Source organism: Odontesthes bonariensis, chromosome 3 (assembly GCF_027942865.1).
Source record: "Odontesthes bonariensis isolate fOdoBon6 chromosome 3, fOdoBon6.hap1, whole genome shotgun sequence".
NCBI lineage: Eukaryota > Metazoa > Chordata > Actinopteri > Atheriniformes > Atherinopsidae > Odontesthes > Odontesthes bonariensis.
Window position 1 is genome coordinate 38,615,244 of NC_134508.1, and position 19,658 is coordinate 38,634,901.

At 37.2% G+C, this 19,658-nt stretch overlaps 2 protein-coding genes across 2 annotated transcripts; both read right to left on the bottom strand.

The window, feature by feature from the left end:
• Positions 1–2,041: 2,041 nt before the first annotated feature.
• LOC142377544 (CD276 antigen homolog) lies at positions 2,042–4,442 on the bottom strand. The gene is made up of 3 exons (XM_075461771.1): positions 4,153–4,442; positions 2,695–3,033; positions 2,042–2,181 (listed from the first exon to the last, which is right to left on the bottom strand). Exons 1-3 carry the CDS (start codon positions 4,220–4,222, stop codon positions 2,162–2,164), a joined length of 429 nt encoding a protein of 142 aa, XP_075317886.1. The 5' UTR covers positions 4,223–4,442; the 3' UTR covers positions 2,042–2,161.
• Positions 4,443–7,033: 2,591 nt separating this feature from the next.
• On the bottom strand, positions 7,034–17,137 carry LOC142377001 (V-set domain-containing T-cell activation inhibitor 1-like; the record flags this gene model as incomplete). Its single annotated transcript, XM_075460708.1, has 5 exons — positions 16,953–17,137; positions 14,610–14,930; positions 11,635–11,919; positions 9,873–10,151; positions 7,034–7,062 (listed from the first exon to the last, which is right to left on the bottom strand). Coding segments are annotated over exons 1-5 (984 nt in total), but the record flags the coding sequence as incomplete, so codon positions are not given.
• Between the last annotated feature and the right edge of the window lie 2,521 nt (positions 17,138–19,658).

Below are 19,658 nucleotides of genomic sequence, written 5' to 3' on the forward strand. Positions count from 1 at the left end.
TATAGTAATTATATATATAAATATATTTTTCTTGTTAATGATGCCCCTCTTGTATGAGTGGGATAGGATATGAGGAACAGAACAGTGAATTAATCACACATTCCTGAACTCTCACAAGGAATAAAATATTTCACAACTAAATAAATAATCATAAATGTGTTAATCTTACACGTTATATCAAAAGGAAGCCACGTGTGTTTTTAACACATTAATGTGTGTTGACTGTTAAAAAAAAAACGAGTTGCAAAATATAAAGCAACAGACTTCATATGTCTCTCATGTTGTGACGGTTTATTTATGTCAGTGATAAATGTGTTAATAAAGCTGTGCGATTTTAATCATTTGTTACCAGTCAAGTTAATGACAGGCTCCTCTGAAATGTATTTTATTTTCAGTGCAAATGAAGTGATTATTGTTTATCAGTGATAGTTGTCCTCTGAGAACCTCTGTATAATTGACCTGAAAGCACTGCACACTATTACAAAGATTTCTGGACTAAATACAAACATTAAATGATCGTCTTTATTACAAATTTCCTTCGGGATTAATAAAGTGTTTATATTTATCTATCTATGAAAATGAAAACAGATTTTTGTTGCAGAATAATTCAAACACATTTAAGCGCCTCTAGGCCAGACATATGCTCCCTGAAAGATATCTTCATTCATTTCAGTGCATCATGTTAGATTAATTTAGTCATGGATTATGTGTCTATTTATTAACTAATAAACTACATCACATACAGGTGAGATATAGGGAACCATGACGTCATCATAATTTGGACTCACCTGGAATATTTTCCTCTGTTCTGTCTTTTAACCTTTTAAGACGCTGAGGTTGTATGCGACCCAATATTTACAATAAAAATGAATAAATAAATGTTCTATATATTTTCGTCTTGACCGGAGGCATCGTCACAAATTTACGGCACTTCGTTTGAAAGTTTAGACGTCCGTTTTTCACCAGATTACAGAATTAACAAAGAATTAAGAGAGAACAAATAAAAGCGTGTTATTCTTAAGAAATAAATAGTTAGAAACTTTCGAGCTAACATGTCGCATCATCGTAAATAAGCGGAAAACTGACCGAAACCACAAACATTTTAAGACAAACAGAGGCTAATCGTAAAGAACAAAACTCCAAAAATATAATTAATCTTATTTAAGTCCAATGAGACGTAACAGTAGTGGAATTACCAGTAAATTATCTGAATTTAAAGTTTTACCAAAACTTCTAAAACCTCCACATGAAGACAATTTGTTCAATTTAAAAGGTCCAATAAAAGATTTAACCAATGATGTTCTGTAACTCTGTGATAAGTACACGCCCAGGAATAAAATAAACCAATCAGCACGCTTGTACAAGTTAAAATGACGAGTCTTTCAGACTTTAAACTCTATCAGCCAATCAGGGGAGAGTATTTTAGAAAGAACCACAGGTATGTTTTATTGACAGCTACTTTGAACCAATAGGAAGTAAGGACTGCCAAAAGGCACTAATTTGGTTGGAAGTAAAATAATCTGCCTGTATAGATAGATATAATGTGCTTCTGCGTGATGTTAAGATTAAAACGTAATGTGAAAGTCGTAATTATTTGAAAAAGATATACAATATAATGATAGCAAATATGTAAATCTATAGCTGAATATCAAAAATGTTCACATTGGGATATTGCACATTTAGTAACATTTTTTCAGTGTCTTCAGCGCCATTAAGTGGATTTATCATCACTATTTGTAATCTTTTGAGACATTTTTTTAAAGCACTGTTGAGATATAGAGGAGATGCTCTACAATGCAATTTCTGAAATATCTCAGAGCCACTTCTGTTTATCAAGATGACATTTTGTGGAGATATTTAAGAATAGTTCAGGGTAAATTACTCAGATTTTTAGCCTGACAGTCCACACTATGACTGATTTAATGCATTTTAAAGAATATTTTAAAGGGAAACTACAAGAAAACTATCTTTTCTTCCTACACAACTCTTCCTATGTTTTCCTTGTTTAGCGCTTAAAATAAATGAATGCATGCAATGAAACTTTTGAATGATTGGTTTATAGAGACATGGCAGAAATGGATGTTGCCCTCATGGTGTTTGGATTACACAGTTTTAAACTGGCAGGTTTTAAGCACAGAGAAGCAGATCATAGAAATGAGCACTAAGAGGTTAATACACGTCCTGAAAGGAAAAGAAAACAGGAATTAGAGTGCTAGTGTTATATCAACAACTCGTCATACAGGTAAGAATGGAAATCAGATTAAAACTGACTGAGGGAAAATATGAAACAACAATCCTGCCATCAGCACCAGTTCTATGTGGCATAAGAGCAGATTATGATTCAAACAAAGAGTCCTACAGGTCTGGGTAAAAGTGGTCATAGAGTCAAATTTCAAAGAGGAATGAGATTGAACAAATATTTTAACAGTGATAATAATACATCTATTCCATCTTTACTTGGAGGAATTGATGGTTGCACTCAAAAGGAGGCAAGAGAAGTTTAAATCCTGTTGGCCATCTTACCTCAACACTGACTTTGAAAAAAATCATAGAAAGCAAATATCAGTCATGTTTGACACTGAGGGAATCCCTCCTCATGTGGCTACAGTCCCGCTGAGGTCCTGCCAGCTGTTCATTCTGACTGATCAGTAAAAAAATGCTAATATCTGGTGTTTTATGACAGAACTCACTCACCAACAACAAGCTTAATGTGGAATATTTGTCTTTTAGGCTGCAGACGTGGAAAATCACAGGTGTAGTCTCCACTGTCAGCCACCTTGGTATTTCTGATCGTTATGGAGGCGTTGCCGTTCCTCAGTTCTTCTGGAAAATGTGAGATTCGACCTTTGAACTGCTCATCTTGACCAGATCGGCCGTTATTGTAATGAATGCCAGCATCATACAGGAACACCTCCTTCTGACCATCCTTCTTCCAGTCAAACAGCATTTGTACAAGGTTCTCCTTGGAGCTGAGGACGCAGGGTAAAACTACATCATTTCCTTCTTCTACGGTCACTTTGATGACCGCTGGACCTGGAAGATGTAAAATGTGATAATCAATACATTTACATACCGAGTAATAACAGAAACAGACACATGGAAACTTCTTGCTATTAAAGCCAGCTTCTGAAATTAGTACATCACCTTAACCTACTTCTGATGCCAGGTTTCCAGCTATGCCAATGCTCCTCTGCTGAAACATTAACCCCGTTCATATCTGTTACAGGTGAACAATGTCTGCTGGTTTATGTCATTGATGAACAGGCTTCTGATCAAATGCACTGGAATGTCATCTGAACATCTGACCATTTACACAACAGACTTTAGATGGTTAATGCCACCAATTATCACAGTTCCAATCTAAAATATGTTTTCTTCATAATACAAGTGAAGTTATTCTGTTTTAAAAATTCCAAAATCCTCAAATTTTCATATTATTTCCATTTTTGTCAAAAAAAAGAAATTCTGATGATTAGCAAAAAGTGACATTTCCAATAATGTCAACAATACAATTATATAATAAAGATAAGGGAAAGAGCATAAGTGGAGTACAAAGTGACTTAAACTGCGTTTTAATACATATTTAAATCAATCACTACTGATTTAAGTATAGTGACACATCTATCACTGTCTCCTATTTCATCATATATATATATATATATATATATATATACATATATATATATATATATATATATATATTTTTTTTTTTTCAGTGATAGTCCAGCTCGATAGAAAAAAAGAGTAAAAAACATTTAAACTCTATCAGCCTGTAATAGAAATCTAATGTAACATGGAGAGGATCTGTCTGTAAATAGTGACGCATCTCTCTGCAGGATGGGGACGACGCCCTCAAACACTGCGCAGTTCCACCAAACATCTAGTTCCTTTATCAGATATTAGAATATAATCTGGAGGGATGCTGAGGTGAAATGACATCACCTGTGTTGTTGAGGGTGATGGTGCTAAAACTGATAAGTACGGAAGCTTTGCAGCGTATTGTGTGAAGACGTCTCAGATCCAGCTGCATCTATATGACAGGTGCAGCTGCTGCTGTTTGGTACCAGCAAGTAACTACCGAAATATTTAAATACTTTCAGCCATTCTGATATAAAAGGAATCATTATTTTAGGAGCCAGTGAGGTTTCTTACCGCTTTCAGCACCCAGCGATATTTCAGCCAGAGTCAGCAGACAGAGATACACGAGTGGAAGAAACTCCATGTTGTCATCTGAGGATTGAACATTACTTCAGCTCTGCTGTAAAATTCCCCAAAGATATTCTCAGCTCTTCTTACACAGAGTGAAAGCTGCACACAGTCCTCTGTGGACACTTTCTCTGCTGCTGTATGCAGAGACACTACCGTTTCACATCCTTCAAAATGAAAGCTGAACGTCGAAGAAAAACATTCCCAGTCCTGCCCATGAGGAAGTTACGCTGTGATTAAATCAGTTATCATGTTAGGACAGCGGATAAACCATCCATTTCACATCAAAAACACTGGCAACATTTACCAGAATTATGGTGTTCATAAAGTGTTTATGTCGCAAACTAAGAAACATCCAGCCAAAAGGCTACAATGAAATTACTACTTATAAATTAAGTTTGACTTAAATATGTCATAAAATATAAATATGTCATAACATACTTACTGCATTTATAGAGATAATACAATAATGTAAAGAATAAACTTACTGTTTTCTGTCAATACAAAACAAACATCTCTTTACAACCAAATTGTATTTTCATAAATAATCCAAAAATGTTCCTCTGTTTTTATTCCTCTTCACAGCAGTTATATTCTCATTAGATTAGAGAGATCTCAGTTATGAGAAAATCCATCTTAACAGACCATAAATCGCAGTTATAGCTGGGTTTCAGGTGTGTTACCACTTGAATTCCTTTATTGAATTAAGTTTGTTGTGATGGTGCTAAAAAGAAGTATCTAGTAATCAGCTGCAAAGTATTTTTTCAAAATTTTGTATTCTGTCACATAATATTTGCAGATTAAGTATGAAGTGAGACTGAGTTAGATAAGTCTGTTTCATGGTGATTCTGGGCTGCACTGTAATGTGAAAAATTAGTTTAAGTCAAAGTTTATTTTTAAAGCATGTTCAAAATCAACCTCAGCCAACCAAAGTGCTGTACATTTATACATATATATAGTTTACATTCAAATTAATTTCACACTAAAAAGGTTGTCGCTGCTGAAAATATCCAACTAACTCTAACAGCTCAAGTGATGTTTGCTTTATGTTTGCTTCAGATAAACTGAGAACATTTGTTACAGATAATAAGAACTGTTGTCCTGGTTGGTTGTTTGTACTGAAAGTGAGAAGAAATCCAGATACAGAAATCTTTATTAAACAAAACTGGTAAAAAAAAAAAAAAAAAGGAGTCTTTTTTCTTTTTTAACTTGGATCGAACTTAGAAGTCATAGATACATTCAGATGAATTTAAAGAACAAGAATACTTTAGACGAAATAAGAACAAACTACAAAACTTTAATAGATCATCTGTAATTATTAATTGTATTACTTTCAGCTGATAGTTTAAAGTCTTTACATAATGAAAAGCACAACTAGGAAAACAGCAACAAGTAGAGTCCCAAGAAGTGACCAAACAACCAAAGAAGTGGAGTTTCATTAAAATGATTATAAGAGTTCATTCAGAATGTAACTGTCAGCATATAATATACAGATAATTTAATATTAAAAGCAATAAAAACAGACAAAAGATCAACATTCTCCTGAGGATGGACGTACAGACAGACAGATGAAAAGAGACAAAGTAGCTTCTGACAGTCTGCTGGAAGATGTGAATGCAGCACTACATGCTTTACCTACTGGGACCATCATAGAGACCAATAAGCTGATGAACACCACAGCTGCAGTGATCCTACAGATGCTTGGCAACAAGATGAACAACAGCAGGAGCAGTAAGGGGCAGCACAGAGGCACTAATCATGGCAGCTTAAGAACAGGCTCTGAGCATAAGAGCACCAGAGGTCAGGGTCTACCACACCAGACAGGACCCCAGGAGCAGGCTGAGCAAAGAGGCTTCTGAGGCAGTCCAGCACATAACAGCAGGCTGTGAGATGCAGGCAGGTATATGGAACGCCATAACCAAGAGGCAGGAATAGTGTACAGGAACATCTGTGCCGAGTATGGATTGGAAGTCCCAAAGTCAAAATGGGAGACACATCTAAAGGTTGTGGAGAATGACAGAGCTAAGATCCTGTGATGGCAAACCAACCGGACATTATGGTGGTCGACAAACTGCAGAAAAAGCAGCAGTGATGGATGTAGTAATTCTAAGTGGCAGCAACATCAGGAAGAGGAACATGAGAAGCTGGAAAAATACTCAGGGCTGAAGGAGGAAATTGAAAAGAAGTGGGAATTGAAGGCAGCAGTGGTACTTTTTGTTTTTACCAATTATCCTTTAGTGTTTGTCTATTAATGTGGTGAAAATATGTTAACAGGCCACTCTGCTTCCACTGTTCTGAATAAGAGCAGAATGAGCTACATGCAGCTTCATGACCACAACAGTCTTACTTCTCACATTACAACAGAGCCACCAACCCAACCAAAACCCTTTTGTTTTACTGTTTTATCCTGATCAAAGCTGGTCTGAGCTCCTAAACTGGCTGAAATAAGTGTGAACCATCTTTATCTACAACTCTGCTGGTTCAGACATAAAAGATGCAAACATAAAACAAACTTCAGCAGCAAACGTCAAACATTTAAAGGTTGTTTGGAGTCTTGATCAGAAGGTTGCATTGAATTAGAGGAGATGCTTGTTGGTCCTTGTTGGTCTGCAGGAAGGACAAAATCATTATATTAAAAACACGTCATTTTATCTTTTAAAAACCAAGAAAATATGCATATAAACAACTGTCAGGACTCTGAACATGGGATACATGCTGCTGACACGTTTATACATTAATTAAACTTACCTTTATTACAGTTTAGATTGATCACACCCTTGGATACAAGGAGAGCAACAGCACCAACAAGAAGAAGACCGAAAATTATAGCAGCAACAGTTGGTACAGTGGGGAACTCTGAAAGTGATGATAAAAAGTTTATGTTACACTCAGAATGTAACTGAATGTGATGCACAGCAGATTCAACATCAAACAAACAGAGCAGCAATATCTGTGAATGCTTTCAAAAGTCAAACATTATGTGGAGATTAAAGCATCCAGGCTCTGCTTTTAGGAATGTATCTAACATCCAGCTACCTCAGAGTTGACCTGACTGCCATGTTTTAGTCTCCTTCATCTTTCTGAGACTTGTTGTTCTTCAGTATGCAGCATGTGTGAATCTTCTCTGCTTTCAGCTCTGACACATGACTTTAACTTTACTCCTGCTGAGATCTGACAGCATGTGACAGTCTGTCTGTAACCAAGGCTTTCTGCAGCCTGAGCTGAGGCTGCGACTGTCTCACATGTCATCAGAGAATCTACATTTTGTGATGGTCGTCATTAGAAATCTGTTAAACAAACGTTTTATCTGCTTAAAAATCTTTACGTCTCTCTGTGCTGACAGAAGCACCAAGTAACAGCAGCTTGTGATGTGACCTGACATACAGCTGCTAAAGTATTATAACCTTTGCAGCTCATGTTGGAAACTAACTAACAACTAACTACGTATTCTACATGAGTACAACTTTCAGATAATACTTTAGATTTCCAGGTTATGTTGCTACTTCATATTTAGAGAAATATTGTGCTTCCTACTCCACTGTATCTATCAGACAGATATGGGATTAAAATACTGTTTAATACTTATTAAAATTATAAAAAGGTACAGCTTTCACTGACAACACCGTATTTTCACTCTGTAGTATTACACAGTCAGTTAGTTAGAATTTGATTAGCATCTCATTGCTTTACTGAATTGTCATATTTGCTCCGTTGGTCCTTCTACATGGTAGAACGGCCCAATTACTGCCGTAAAAAGAACAGTAGAAGAAGAGTACTGTTAAGAGGATAACAAAAAGAACAAAGAGGAGGAATCAGTGGTTGTTGATGCTGTTCAGTGAGAAGTTTCAGGATACACATTTGAAAAATGGAACATCAGACTTAATATGAATTTCCAGATCAGGAAACAGAGAACTGACCTCAAAGAGAGAGAAAACATGAGAAAGAGGAGCTAACTCAGAACAGGCAGAAAACAGGAGGAAATATGAGTGTGGCTTTCCTCAGATGGAAATCACTGATGAAAAACAAAGTTCTTTTCTTTTCTTTTTTTGAAGTTACTCAATTACTTCTCAGCATTACTGTTGTCTACAGATATTGGTGCAACATGTTGCTAAATAGTGGAAGGATGGCGCTTGAGATGGTTGCTATGCTCAATGTGACCACTAAAGGTCAGTGTTGTTCCACATTTACTTTAAGAGCAGATAAATCTGAAATTATACAACACAAACATCTTCAAGCTCCAAATACACTTTTAACATAATTATTACAGTGTGCTGGCATTCAGTTTATGAACAAATATATCCAGGTTTCTTTACAAATGTTCAGTAATCTAAAGATTTGTAGTGAGTTTTATCCACTTTGACTAGTTTCAGTTCCCATCTGGAGACTAAGACACAGTTTCATAACTAATAATACAGCCCCAAACATTCAAACTACACATCTAATCAATGTTTCCTGATAACAGTTCACAACTTTAAAGAAATATCCCTATTTCATGGTTGTAAAACGTTTAAGAGCATTAGAATTTATTTTCCTCTCTCACAGGCAGGAGACAGAACCAACAGCTGAGATCACATTACTCCAGTTTGGCCTCTCTGGCTCCCAGTATGATACAGAACTGGTTTTAACATCTTATTGAAGACTTTTTGACATTTCATGGCCTTTATGTGAGCTAGCACGTAGTCTGAGATCCTGCTGCAGGTCTTTTATCTGTTCCAGGAGCTCGGCTGAAAACTAAAGTGGAACAAAGTGGCTGACTGAGCCGTCAGAGAGACTCAGGTTGACTGAGTCCATGATGTCTTTTCAACACCTCAAACTTAAAACATACAGTATTTATACATCATACATACTAGTTTTAATGAGAGAGACTGTGTTGATTTTGAGCTTTTACTTTTTATTCCAGTTTGAATTTCTCTTTGTGACTTTTATCATCTTATGATCACTGGTATTTGTTCTTTATCTGGTGGTTTAATTTAGTCCATCTGTCCTGTTTGAAGAAAACTCTCCACCAACAATTATTAATGAGAATGGGGACAGTTTCACTGCTGCTTTCATCTATATTTTCTCTTTGAGTAAAAAGCAAACACTGAGTTTTACTTCCTGCTGTAATCAGCAAACATCCTGCTGCACTTAATGTTTGTTACACAGAAACTTTGCTGCCACACAGTCAGTCCTAATCACAAGTAAACCATTAAAACCTGCTTTTATGAGCCATCATGGCATCATTACCAGGATCTGTGTATATTTAGTACATATTTAGGTTTAGAGTGGTCCTACATTTTCCAACCTGAACAATTACAGCTAACAGAAACTTCAGGGGGTTTCTCTGTGTTTTTGGAACATTTGGCACATCAGTTCTTCAGCTTCAAGTGAAAATAAAAATGTCACAGATTTAGATGATTTTAACATCTAAATCATCAGGTGTTGTTTTAGTTTCTCTCTTCAGGATCATGTTGCTCCAGCTGTTTGGAAAACTGTAACAGAGTCTCGTTCCTCCTCTGGTCTGTTTACAGATTTAAACCCAGTGTCAGGGCCTCGTTACTAATGAGACTGTGAGACTTTTTCAACTGGCAAATATGTTTTCATCATCAATATACTTTGCTCTTAATCTAAACAGATGATCAACTAAAATCATTTCAGTGTTTCAAAGGAAATCAAAGAGATCTCACCATTCATATGAATATATATCTCTGTTTGAGTCTGATGGCTGATTTCCTCCTGTGTGGCTACACAGCGATAGTTGTCTGTTTTGGTCACAGTAATCTGAAGGATGATGTCATAGCTGTCTCCTCTCTGTGTGATCTCTGGTTCTTTAGCAGGAAGGACGTTTCCAGCACTGTCCTGCCAGAATACTTTAGGTTTAGGAGAAGCACCACGGACCACACACTGTAGCAGAGCCCAGTCCTTAGTTTCTGTGAGTGTTGTTACAGATGGTTCTGAAGCTGCACCTGTAAACAGAAATGATATTTTATTAAAGAAATGTAAACATCAGACATAAAATCCTGTTTAATTTTGTGTTATCTTTCCTTTCCTTGTAACTGGTTAGAACAGTATATCTAACAGGGAGTTAAAAAAAAAGAGCTGAACTGTAAAGCACAACATAATTACAGCTAAAACATCCTACTACTTACACATATAATCATTTAAGTGCCAGCAAACACTACTGAGTCTGATCATAACTTTCACGTATTTAATCACTTTCTGTTCCATTTCTTCTGTTAGTAAATAAAAATCACCTGAAATCCTGTCATCACAAGTCATTTTAAAGTGGTTTTAAAATCTAATATCATGAAAATGACAGTTTCAGTCAAACCTTTGGACACACCTACCCACTCTTTAGAATAATTATGTGTGTAAAGTTTTGACTGGTACTGGATGTGCAACACATCTGTTATCACAGCTGAATTCTGTCCTGATACAAACTTCCATTTTATTAGCAACACCTGTGACATTAACGTCTCATGTTCTTCAACCGCTCTGCCAACAAAAGGAAGACAACAAGCATCCCAGTGTTAGATCTAACAGCAATGCCACAAAGGTCTGTTAAGGCCTGCACATTCTCCTCAAGCAGGAACCAGAACACAGTTAGTTCTGAACAGGACATTTCACACTTCACTTCCAGAGCTCCTGGGAAGTCCTCATAGGGCCCTCCCATTGCAGCACACGTCACAGGTGCAAAGCATTGTGGGAATCTGACAGAAACAACAATACAGCGACAGCACGGTGACAATGGCAGAGATGGCAGTTTCTGAGCTGATGTGTTATAAAGATTTTTGAACTTCCTCAGCACCCTTGGACAGCTGGATGGATATCCGCCATCTTACTATCCTTATTACTCTGAGTTATAGATTCTGAGTGAACTAGTTTAGACTTATGTTTGCACCTGGTAGCAATTATGTCTTAATATTTCTAAGATGCATTATATAAAAAGTCATGGTTGTGGTGTAACCCATCTTCACTCTCAGGTGTTTAAATACTCACCATGAGACATGCTATGTTTCTTTTTTGATATGTGACTGCATGTCACTACACTTTCCAATATTAATTTTCTGTCAGCAAAAATGTTCTTCTTCAAATGTTCAAATGTGAGATTGATCCTACAACTGTACTGTACTCTACAGCCGTGTACTGTTTGGGTGCAATTACTGTTGTAAACAATCACAAACTGAATTAGTGATAACAAGCTTCCAAATTCAAACAAATGCCATGCCATTTTTGCCTTGTTTTTTTATTTTAGTGCATATTGTAATTATGATTATTTAGGGGAAACCATGTAAATGTTAGCTATAGCTTACAATGAATCTATTCTCTTGCTCCCCTTTCCTCTCACCCATGTAGATTAAAACAAAGAAATAACAATTATCTGAAAGAAATAATTAATATAATCAATATCAATATAATACTAAAAATGATACCAAAAAGAAAACTCACCTGGGGGGGGGGGCACAAAGGTCTCTTCAGAAATGACTTCATGACAGATGTTTCTCTGCCTCGCAACACAGTGATAGTTGTCTTCCTTTATCACAGTTGCAAAGAGAATAACATCAAAGTTGTCTCCTTTTAGAAGAAACTGGATATTTTCAGCAGGAACAGTGACTCCAGCACTGTCCTGCAACTCCAGTTCAGGCTTTGGATTTGCACGTTGAGCCTTACACTGCAACAGCATCCCATCATTTGTTTGATTTATTATCCTGATAATTGGGCTTCGACAGGTACCTGTAGACAAAATATAAAGAACAATTCCAGGATTATCGGTACAATAATGTTTTGTTTGTTCTTTGTATAAGAGGATTGTAATGTGTGTTACTAAGTAAACACAGATGAATTACAGAGGCATTTATGCTAGATCTCACCAAGGTCTTTGAACAAAATGCCCTAAAAATATATCATCAAATTAAAGATGTTGGTATGTGTGTGTGTATTTATTAGTGATAAGTTCACACACACACCCACAGTGATGTAAAGATCAATTTTGTCATCATAATAAGAACTCAATATATTTCATGTCTTCTCTTTCTTAACCATGGTTATCATACTTCATGATCTTAGCTCAACATCTGCATCAGTTTTTAGCTCATTACAAATACACTAATCAATACATTTAACAAATATATTTTAGAGAAAGTTTTATCAACCAGACCTGATAAATGAATGCTAATTTAAATATAGTCTCTGAGCCGTTCAGTTTAAAAAGTATTTTTGGCATTAAAATTGGTAAGAGAGTAGATTATGGACACCACAAACAGGTGGGGATTTTAGATACATTTAGTCATGGGTAATGTGTCTATTTATTAACTATTAAACTCCATCACATACAGGTGAGATATATTGAACCATGACGTCATCGGAAACTCGACTCACCTGGGATTTTTTCCTCAGTTCTGTCCTTTAACCTTTTAAGACGCGGAGGATGTATGCGACCCAATATTTATGTGTAAAAACTTATAAAAAGATACACTAAATTATTGATGTCGTCCCGTAACGTCAATACAGACGTGACATATCTTGTTTGAAAGCGTAGATGTTCATTTTCTTGACTGATTCGTGAATCTAGGTGAAGAATGAACGAAATAAACATAGCAACCTTTGTTTTATGTCAGTTAACAGTTAGCAACTTACCTAAAAATCTGTATCACGGCAGTTAAAAGGTATAACTAGGCCAAAGTACAGACATAACATATAAAAGTGGGCCTCATTTTAAGTCTTTACTCTCCAAAAACTAACTTTAGCTCATTTAAACTAAAGCGGAAATAAGATGCATCTGAATAAAAAGGTATTACCGCCACTGTTTAGTTTACACGAAGTTCTTAAACTTTCCGAAAAACAACTATTTTGGTCAATTCACAAGTACTATCGGATGGTTTGACCAATCATGTTCAGAATCTCTGAAAAAGGTTAACGCCCAGGAACCAAACTAACCAATCAGCATCTTTCTTCGATCCAAAGTGACGAATTTAGAGGACTTTTAACTCAATAAGCCAATCAGAGCAGAGCTTCACTACACAAGCTACATTGTATCCAATAGACAGCTATCTTTATTCAACAGAAAATCAGCACAATGAAAAAATGTTCTATGCTTGTTGCCAACAAAATTACCTGTCTGACCGTATATAAAAGTGAATCTAGTCTGTCTGTCTGACGTAATATGACAAAAACAAAACGCAAAGAACAACAAATAAAAAAAAAGTCAAAATGCGTACAATTTAATACCATTAACAGAACAAATGTTTAGGAAAACATTTAGAACGAATTTTTAGAAGGAATTTGAACATTAATGGATAGTTTTGAATATATTGAACGAAGTTTATCCTAATTGTTTGACTAATTTTAGGAGACTCTTGTAGTGCTCTGTAGCCATCTGCTGGTGACACTCTGTGCTACACTTTCTGAAATATCTTGAGGCCACTTCACTCAATCAAACTAAAGATTTCAAGACACATTGTAGAGAAAAGAGGATTGTTATTCTTTGAATATCAGCCTGATATCCCGTAATATGACTGATTTACTGTATTTGAAACATGAAGTGAAAAGTTAAAAACAGCATTGCTTCCGTCTTTTTCTTCTGACCCTTCTAAAAAATCTCCTGAGCTAAAGCAACACGTTAGTGTTTTATATTGCAGGAAACCTCAGAAAGTTTACATCACAGTGATGTAATATGCATGTTTTGGTTTTAAATTGTTTTTAAATGTGACAAAAGGCAAACTGGCTGGAATTAAGCTGCAGACATGTGCATGACTGTGATCAGCTCTAAGAGGTTAAGATACAATCTAAAAAGGAAAACAAGATATGTTAGAGTTCTGTGATATCATCAACTTGGCTAACACATAAAACAGTGAAAGGAAATCAAAATGTTTTACCCTTTTTTCCCATTTCTTTTATTTATTTATTTTTTTACACATTTTTCAATCATCAAAACTAACACTAAGAACCAACAGAGTCAAGCTTCATAAATATTACAGCTCCTTCACAGAAGAGACTGGTTAAATCAGTCCTGGATGGATTGAAATCACAAAGTCAGAGCAAACATCTGTCTTCCAGTCGATCTTCCAACAACTTTGCTGTGAGAAAGTGGCAAGTCTGCTGTTCAGTGACCAGCTACAAATGAAAAGAGCCACAATTCCTTTGTTTTGTTATTTTCTCCCATGCAGTTGGGAAAAAAAGTTCTTCTGCCATTAATATGAATATGTGAATAGTAAAAATAAAGTGCTTCAATAAACAGCTGAGAGGAAACAAATGCTAGTGGCCCCATGAAAAATGGCCTCTAGCTGAACCAATTCTGGAGCCTATCAGTGAGCATGGACGTCACGCATATTAGATGTGTTATTTTATTTTCTGCCAATTTGACTTGAGTTGAACTAGTAACTTCTGTAAATGAGCTTATTTAACTGTTCCAAGAAAACACTCACCAACGGTAAGCTCAATTTGGGATTGTGGCGGAAACACTGCCGGCGGAGGAGATGGAATATAGCAGGTGTAGTTTCCACTGTCTGCCACCTTTGCATTAATGATCTTTATGGAGGCATTACCAGTCTTTATCTGATCTGGAAAAGGAGAGATCCGAACTTTGGCCTGCCCATCTTGACCTGCAGGTTGACCATCATAAAGATACACATCCTTCCCATCTCTCTTCCAATCAAAGCCTTTATCTGTAATTATCTCAGGCCTGATGGAACAAGGTAAAATAATATCATCATCTTCTTTCACGTAAATCTTGATGACATCTGGTCCTGAAAGACAAAACATATATTAATAAGAGTGGTCTTACTGAAAGTGATCAGGTTAGAGAATATGTCACAATATGCATGTCTCAACAACAGTCCAAAACACCAGTTCAAGATCAGGATCTTCTTCAGCTGTAAAAATTTCTGGGGTGGATGTTTATGAAAGGTGTTATTTGATTAGTCTGTTTTTGGAGTGAGCTTTTAGCTGTTGGGGGGACGTGTGTAGTGACTTCAATATGGCTGACAAAACCAAACACAAAACGTCATCAAACATTGCGGCCACTTAAAGGGGCCAAGACCACTAAACAGTGCTACTTATTATCACTAAGTATTGAACATGAAATATGCTGCTTTTGAAGATTTTGGTGAATTATGGACAATACAGTCATGAAAATTCAGTTATTTTTTTAGATATTTTTAATTGTAATATTTGTAATTTAATTTCTAATCAGATAATCTCTGTTAACACCCCCATCACTGTAATCTAAGAAAAGGACAAACTGCGAAACTCAACAAAGTTACTTTTTTTTTCTGAAGGGGTCAGACAATAGCAACTGTGCTTAAACAGTCAGGCATTTTGAACAAAGGCTGTGTCATGAATCTCAATAAGACCCCAGAAACTTGTGTCAAACCGTTAAAAAGGGCACAAAATGTCACCCTTCAATAAAAACTGAAAAAAGGAAGCAGAGAACAAACCAAAACTATAAATAATCAAATGTGAATCTTGAGTTGTATGAAGAATTTGACTTTTACTATGATTTTTATATGGGGAAATTAAAACCTTAAAGGAAACATTTTCAGATTCAGACAGTTGAAGCTCTCCCACTGTGAGAACCAGTGAACAAACCTGAGCTCTAAGCACCAGTTAATATTTACTGAATATTGTGTTTTCATCACATTATGACAGTGGGATCTGACAACATTTAAAACAACTTTACATTTTCTTCTTTACATCATAGAGTAAATAACATTCTCATAACAACGACTCAGAGATGCTGATGTTATTATGTCCCTGTCTCGTCATGGTAGTGTAGTACCATGAAACCTCCTCAGGGTGGGCTTTACTCTTCACACTAAAATGGGGGCCGGATGCAGGTTAACAGCCCATACAGGAACTTCCAAATATGGAAAGGGTGAAAAATCAACCAGCTGAAGATAATATGACTGCTGGTGTTGTTGAGTATCATTTACACCTGAGACAGCCGACAAGTGACTTCCCTTTAAAACAGCACACTGCAAACAGAGACGATGGAAGCCTACTAAAAACAAAAGGTGCAAAGAAGTGAAACTGGAGACACTTTACATTTATTAAGGTTTATCTATCAGATCTATCTATTTTAAATGTTTATTTTAATACACAGACCTAAATTGGCACAAAATGTCCAACCATATGTTTAGTGTTCTTAAAAAACTATTTTCCAAAACGACATGACTTACATAAATACTACAATATATTGACATAAGGCAGTGGTTTGATTGGTATTTTCGAGGGATTTCTGTCCATTTAACAGTTAAATACTAAAAATAATTCCCAAGATAAATTTGAACATACCAAACAAGGTACCACGATGTTTGCTACAGTGAAAATACTGTACCTAGAGCTCATTAGGGGCGAAAAACCCTCCAAAAATGAATAACTAATCGGAAATAAATGCTGCGCAGTCGGTGCAGAAGATTCTCGGAAATAGATGCGAGCTTCCTGCAGACAGCGCCCATCTGCTCACAGATGCTCTGTTGTACCTACTGACACTATAAAAATATCTCCATAACATAAAAGCATATGATTGGGAACAGAAAGATGAATTATTTGAACGATATCATGTTTTATGCGGAGGATGCTGCATGTCTGTACAGATTACAGTGTTTCAAAGGGCTGAAAGCTGCTGTCAGAGGCACAGCAGCTTCCGTTATCACCTCACTTCTCTCAAGTGTTAAAAATCAAGACTCCTACGTTTTCACAGGCTGTTCATTTAAAGATATATACATTTGCAAAGAGTATCTAAGATTTAAATAATTTATTTTTCTTACCGGTTTCATCACCAAGTGTCCTTGCAGACCACGCCAGGACGAAGAGGCACACGAGTGATAGAAGCTCCATGGCTGCAGAAGTCACCTGAGGATCTGAAACATCACTTCACGATCTCTCTATAAAGGAGCGTGTAACCACTCCTCTCACCAGCACCGACTCTCTACAGTTTCGTTTTCAGCTTCTGTAATAGCTGCACAACTTCCGGCACAAAGTCCTTTATGATCATGAACCACCCCTCCTTCAGAAGAAGGTGAGGGATCGGGTTAAGCATCTTGTGAAACTTACCACTGGTTGGGGTAAAGAAGGGTTCATGAACAGTTCTGAGCAGGACCTTGAATCAATTCTGCTCCAAGGTCATTCCTGTCAGCAGCAGTAACCATACATAATGAAAGCTTGATGATAATGATTGTAAAGGGAAAAAAAATACTGCAACAATATAGATTTCCTTTGAGATAAATGAGGTATGATTAACTTAATCTAATTTAATTAAATTTTCACAACAAGATGATTCCCAAATAGCTGTTATGCAAAAAACTGTCATATCCCAGCACTACGGTTTGTAGTGTGTCATTAACAGATTTTAGGAAACTGGACAAGTGGAGGACAAAAGCAGAAGTGGCAGACTCAAAAAGAAAACTATCTACAGCAGATGAACAGTATCTGAAAGTGATGTCCTTAAGAAAGAGGAAAAACTCCAAAAAGGACCTGAAACAGGACCTGAGAGATGCATCTGGACCTTCAGTTGATCCATCTACTGTTGGCCCAAGCCTCATCAGAAATGGAGAATAAAAGAAGAATGAAGAGAATAAAGAAGAAGCCTGGCTGAGCTATGCCAAATGACACAAGAAGTGGACTAAAAATCAGGGGCAACAGGTCTCATGGAGGGATGAATCCTCCCCAGAGCCCGGATCTGAACATTATTGAAACAGTGGGGGATCATCTTGGCAGAGAACAGAACAAAAGGCAGCCAACATCCAAAGAAGAGCTTTGGGACGTCCTTCAAGAAGCCTGGAGAACTATTCCTGAAGACTCCTTAAAGAAATGACAGAAAGCTCATCTAAGAGGGTTCAGGCTGTGTTGAAGAACAAGGTGCTCATAACAAACACTGACAACTAAGCTTGTTAAAATTGTACAAACTGTGTTTTGCCTTATTTACTACATTTCCATGTGTGTTTGCATACATTTGAATTGATTTCTTTCTCTATTTCCCCTTTTCCTAGGAATATTGAAAGAAATGAGCAAAGGCTCAAGACTTTTACACATTACTGTTGATGCGTGGGTCAGGGTCACTGTTACTTTGCCGATATGTTACCATCCTTCTACTGACTTATGTATTGTTTTAGATGCTCTGAGATAAGATATTTAGTTTTAAATGAAAGGCAAAGTCTGTGGTCCAAACATAAACCACAGACATATAATATTGTGAGACTAATCATTGTCATACTGGCAGTTTTAAATATGAGATGAACATCATCTGAGCTATTGATGTATGCAAGTATCTTTATCTTTTATTATCTTTATTCTCTACTTACTGATATGACATTTCAGAAATATAAATGGATTTATTTTACATTTTAATATTTACAGTTTTACTTTGAAGGGTGAATTTACAATCAGGAAGTTCAATTTTGCAGCAAGTTGGCAGTCGTCCAGATGCCCAGACTTAGCAGCACTAACACAGTAAAGCAATCATGGCTTTGTGTGTCTGCAGTGCTGCTGTTCATACAGATACAGTTCATCACACCTCATGCAGACCAATAAGAGCACACTCCATCCATGCTGCAGAACTACATTCATCATAGGAAAGTCAAAGACACTCAATCTGGTGGTAGTGACAATACCAACAATTACTAAACAAAAAGAAGATGGCTTTCAGGTCTGGAGACAGAGAGGAGCAGAGGAGAGTGCAGCGTGAACTCAAAGAGACGCTGAGGACATGCAGGGACAACTACAGGAGGAAGCTTGAGTCCAAACTCGAGCAGAACTGTGTGAGAGATGTGTGGACTGGAATGAAACACACAACTGGGATGAAGGGGAAGGACACGCAGACATCAGGGAGTCTGGACAGGGCAAACCAGTTTAACCAGTTTTTCTACAGGTTTAGCTCACCTCCTGCCAACCCCCTGTCACCCCCATCCCCCCACACATCCACACTGTCCCAAGTTGCCCAACCCACCTACCGGCATTCTCCTGCACGCCACCTTTCCATCTGCCCCCTCCCCCCCTCCTCCTCCTCCTCTGCGGACAACAACACCAGCCCCCAGCTAACGGTGACTACAGGCCAGGTTAAGAGGCAGCTGGAAAGACTACAGCAGGGGAAGGCTGCAGGCCCTGACGGCATCACACCATGGATCCTGAGGACCTGTGCCAGCCAGCTGTCTCCTGTACTGGTTCATCTGTACAACCTGAGCTTGAGTCAGGAGAGAGTCCCGTTGCTGTGGAAGACGTCACACATGGTTCCTGTCCCCAAGAAGTCGAGGCCATCCGACCCAGAGGACTACAGACCAGTCGCTCTCACATCTCATGTGATGAAGGTCATGGAGAGACTGGTCCTAGCCCACCTGAGGCCTCAGGTGATGATGTTTCTAGACCCCCTACAATTTGCCTACCAGCCCCACTTGGGAGTTGATGTGTCACACCGCGGTGAGGTGGTTTTATTTTGGGGTTGTTTTTTGTCTTGTGATTTCCTGTTTTATTTTGAAGAA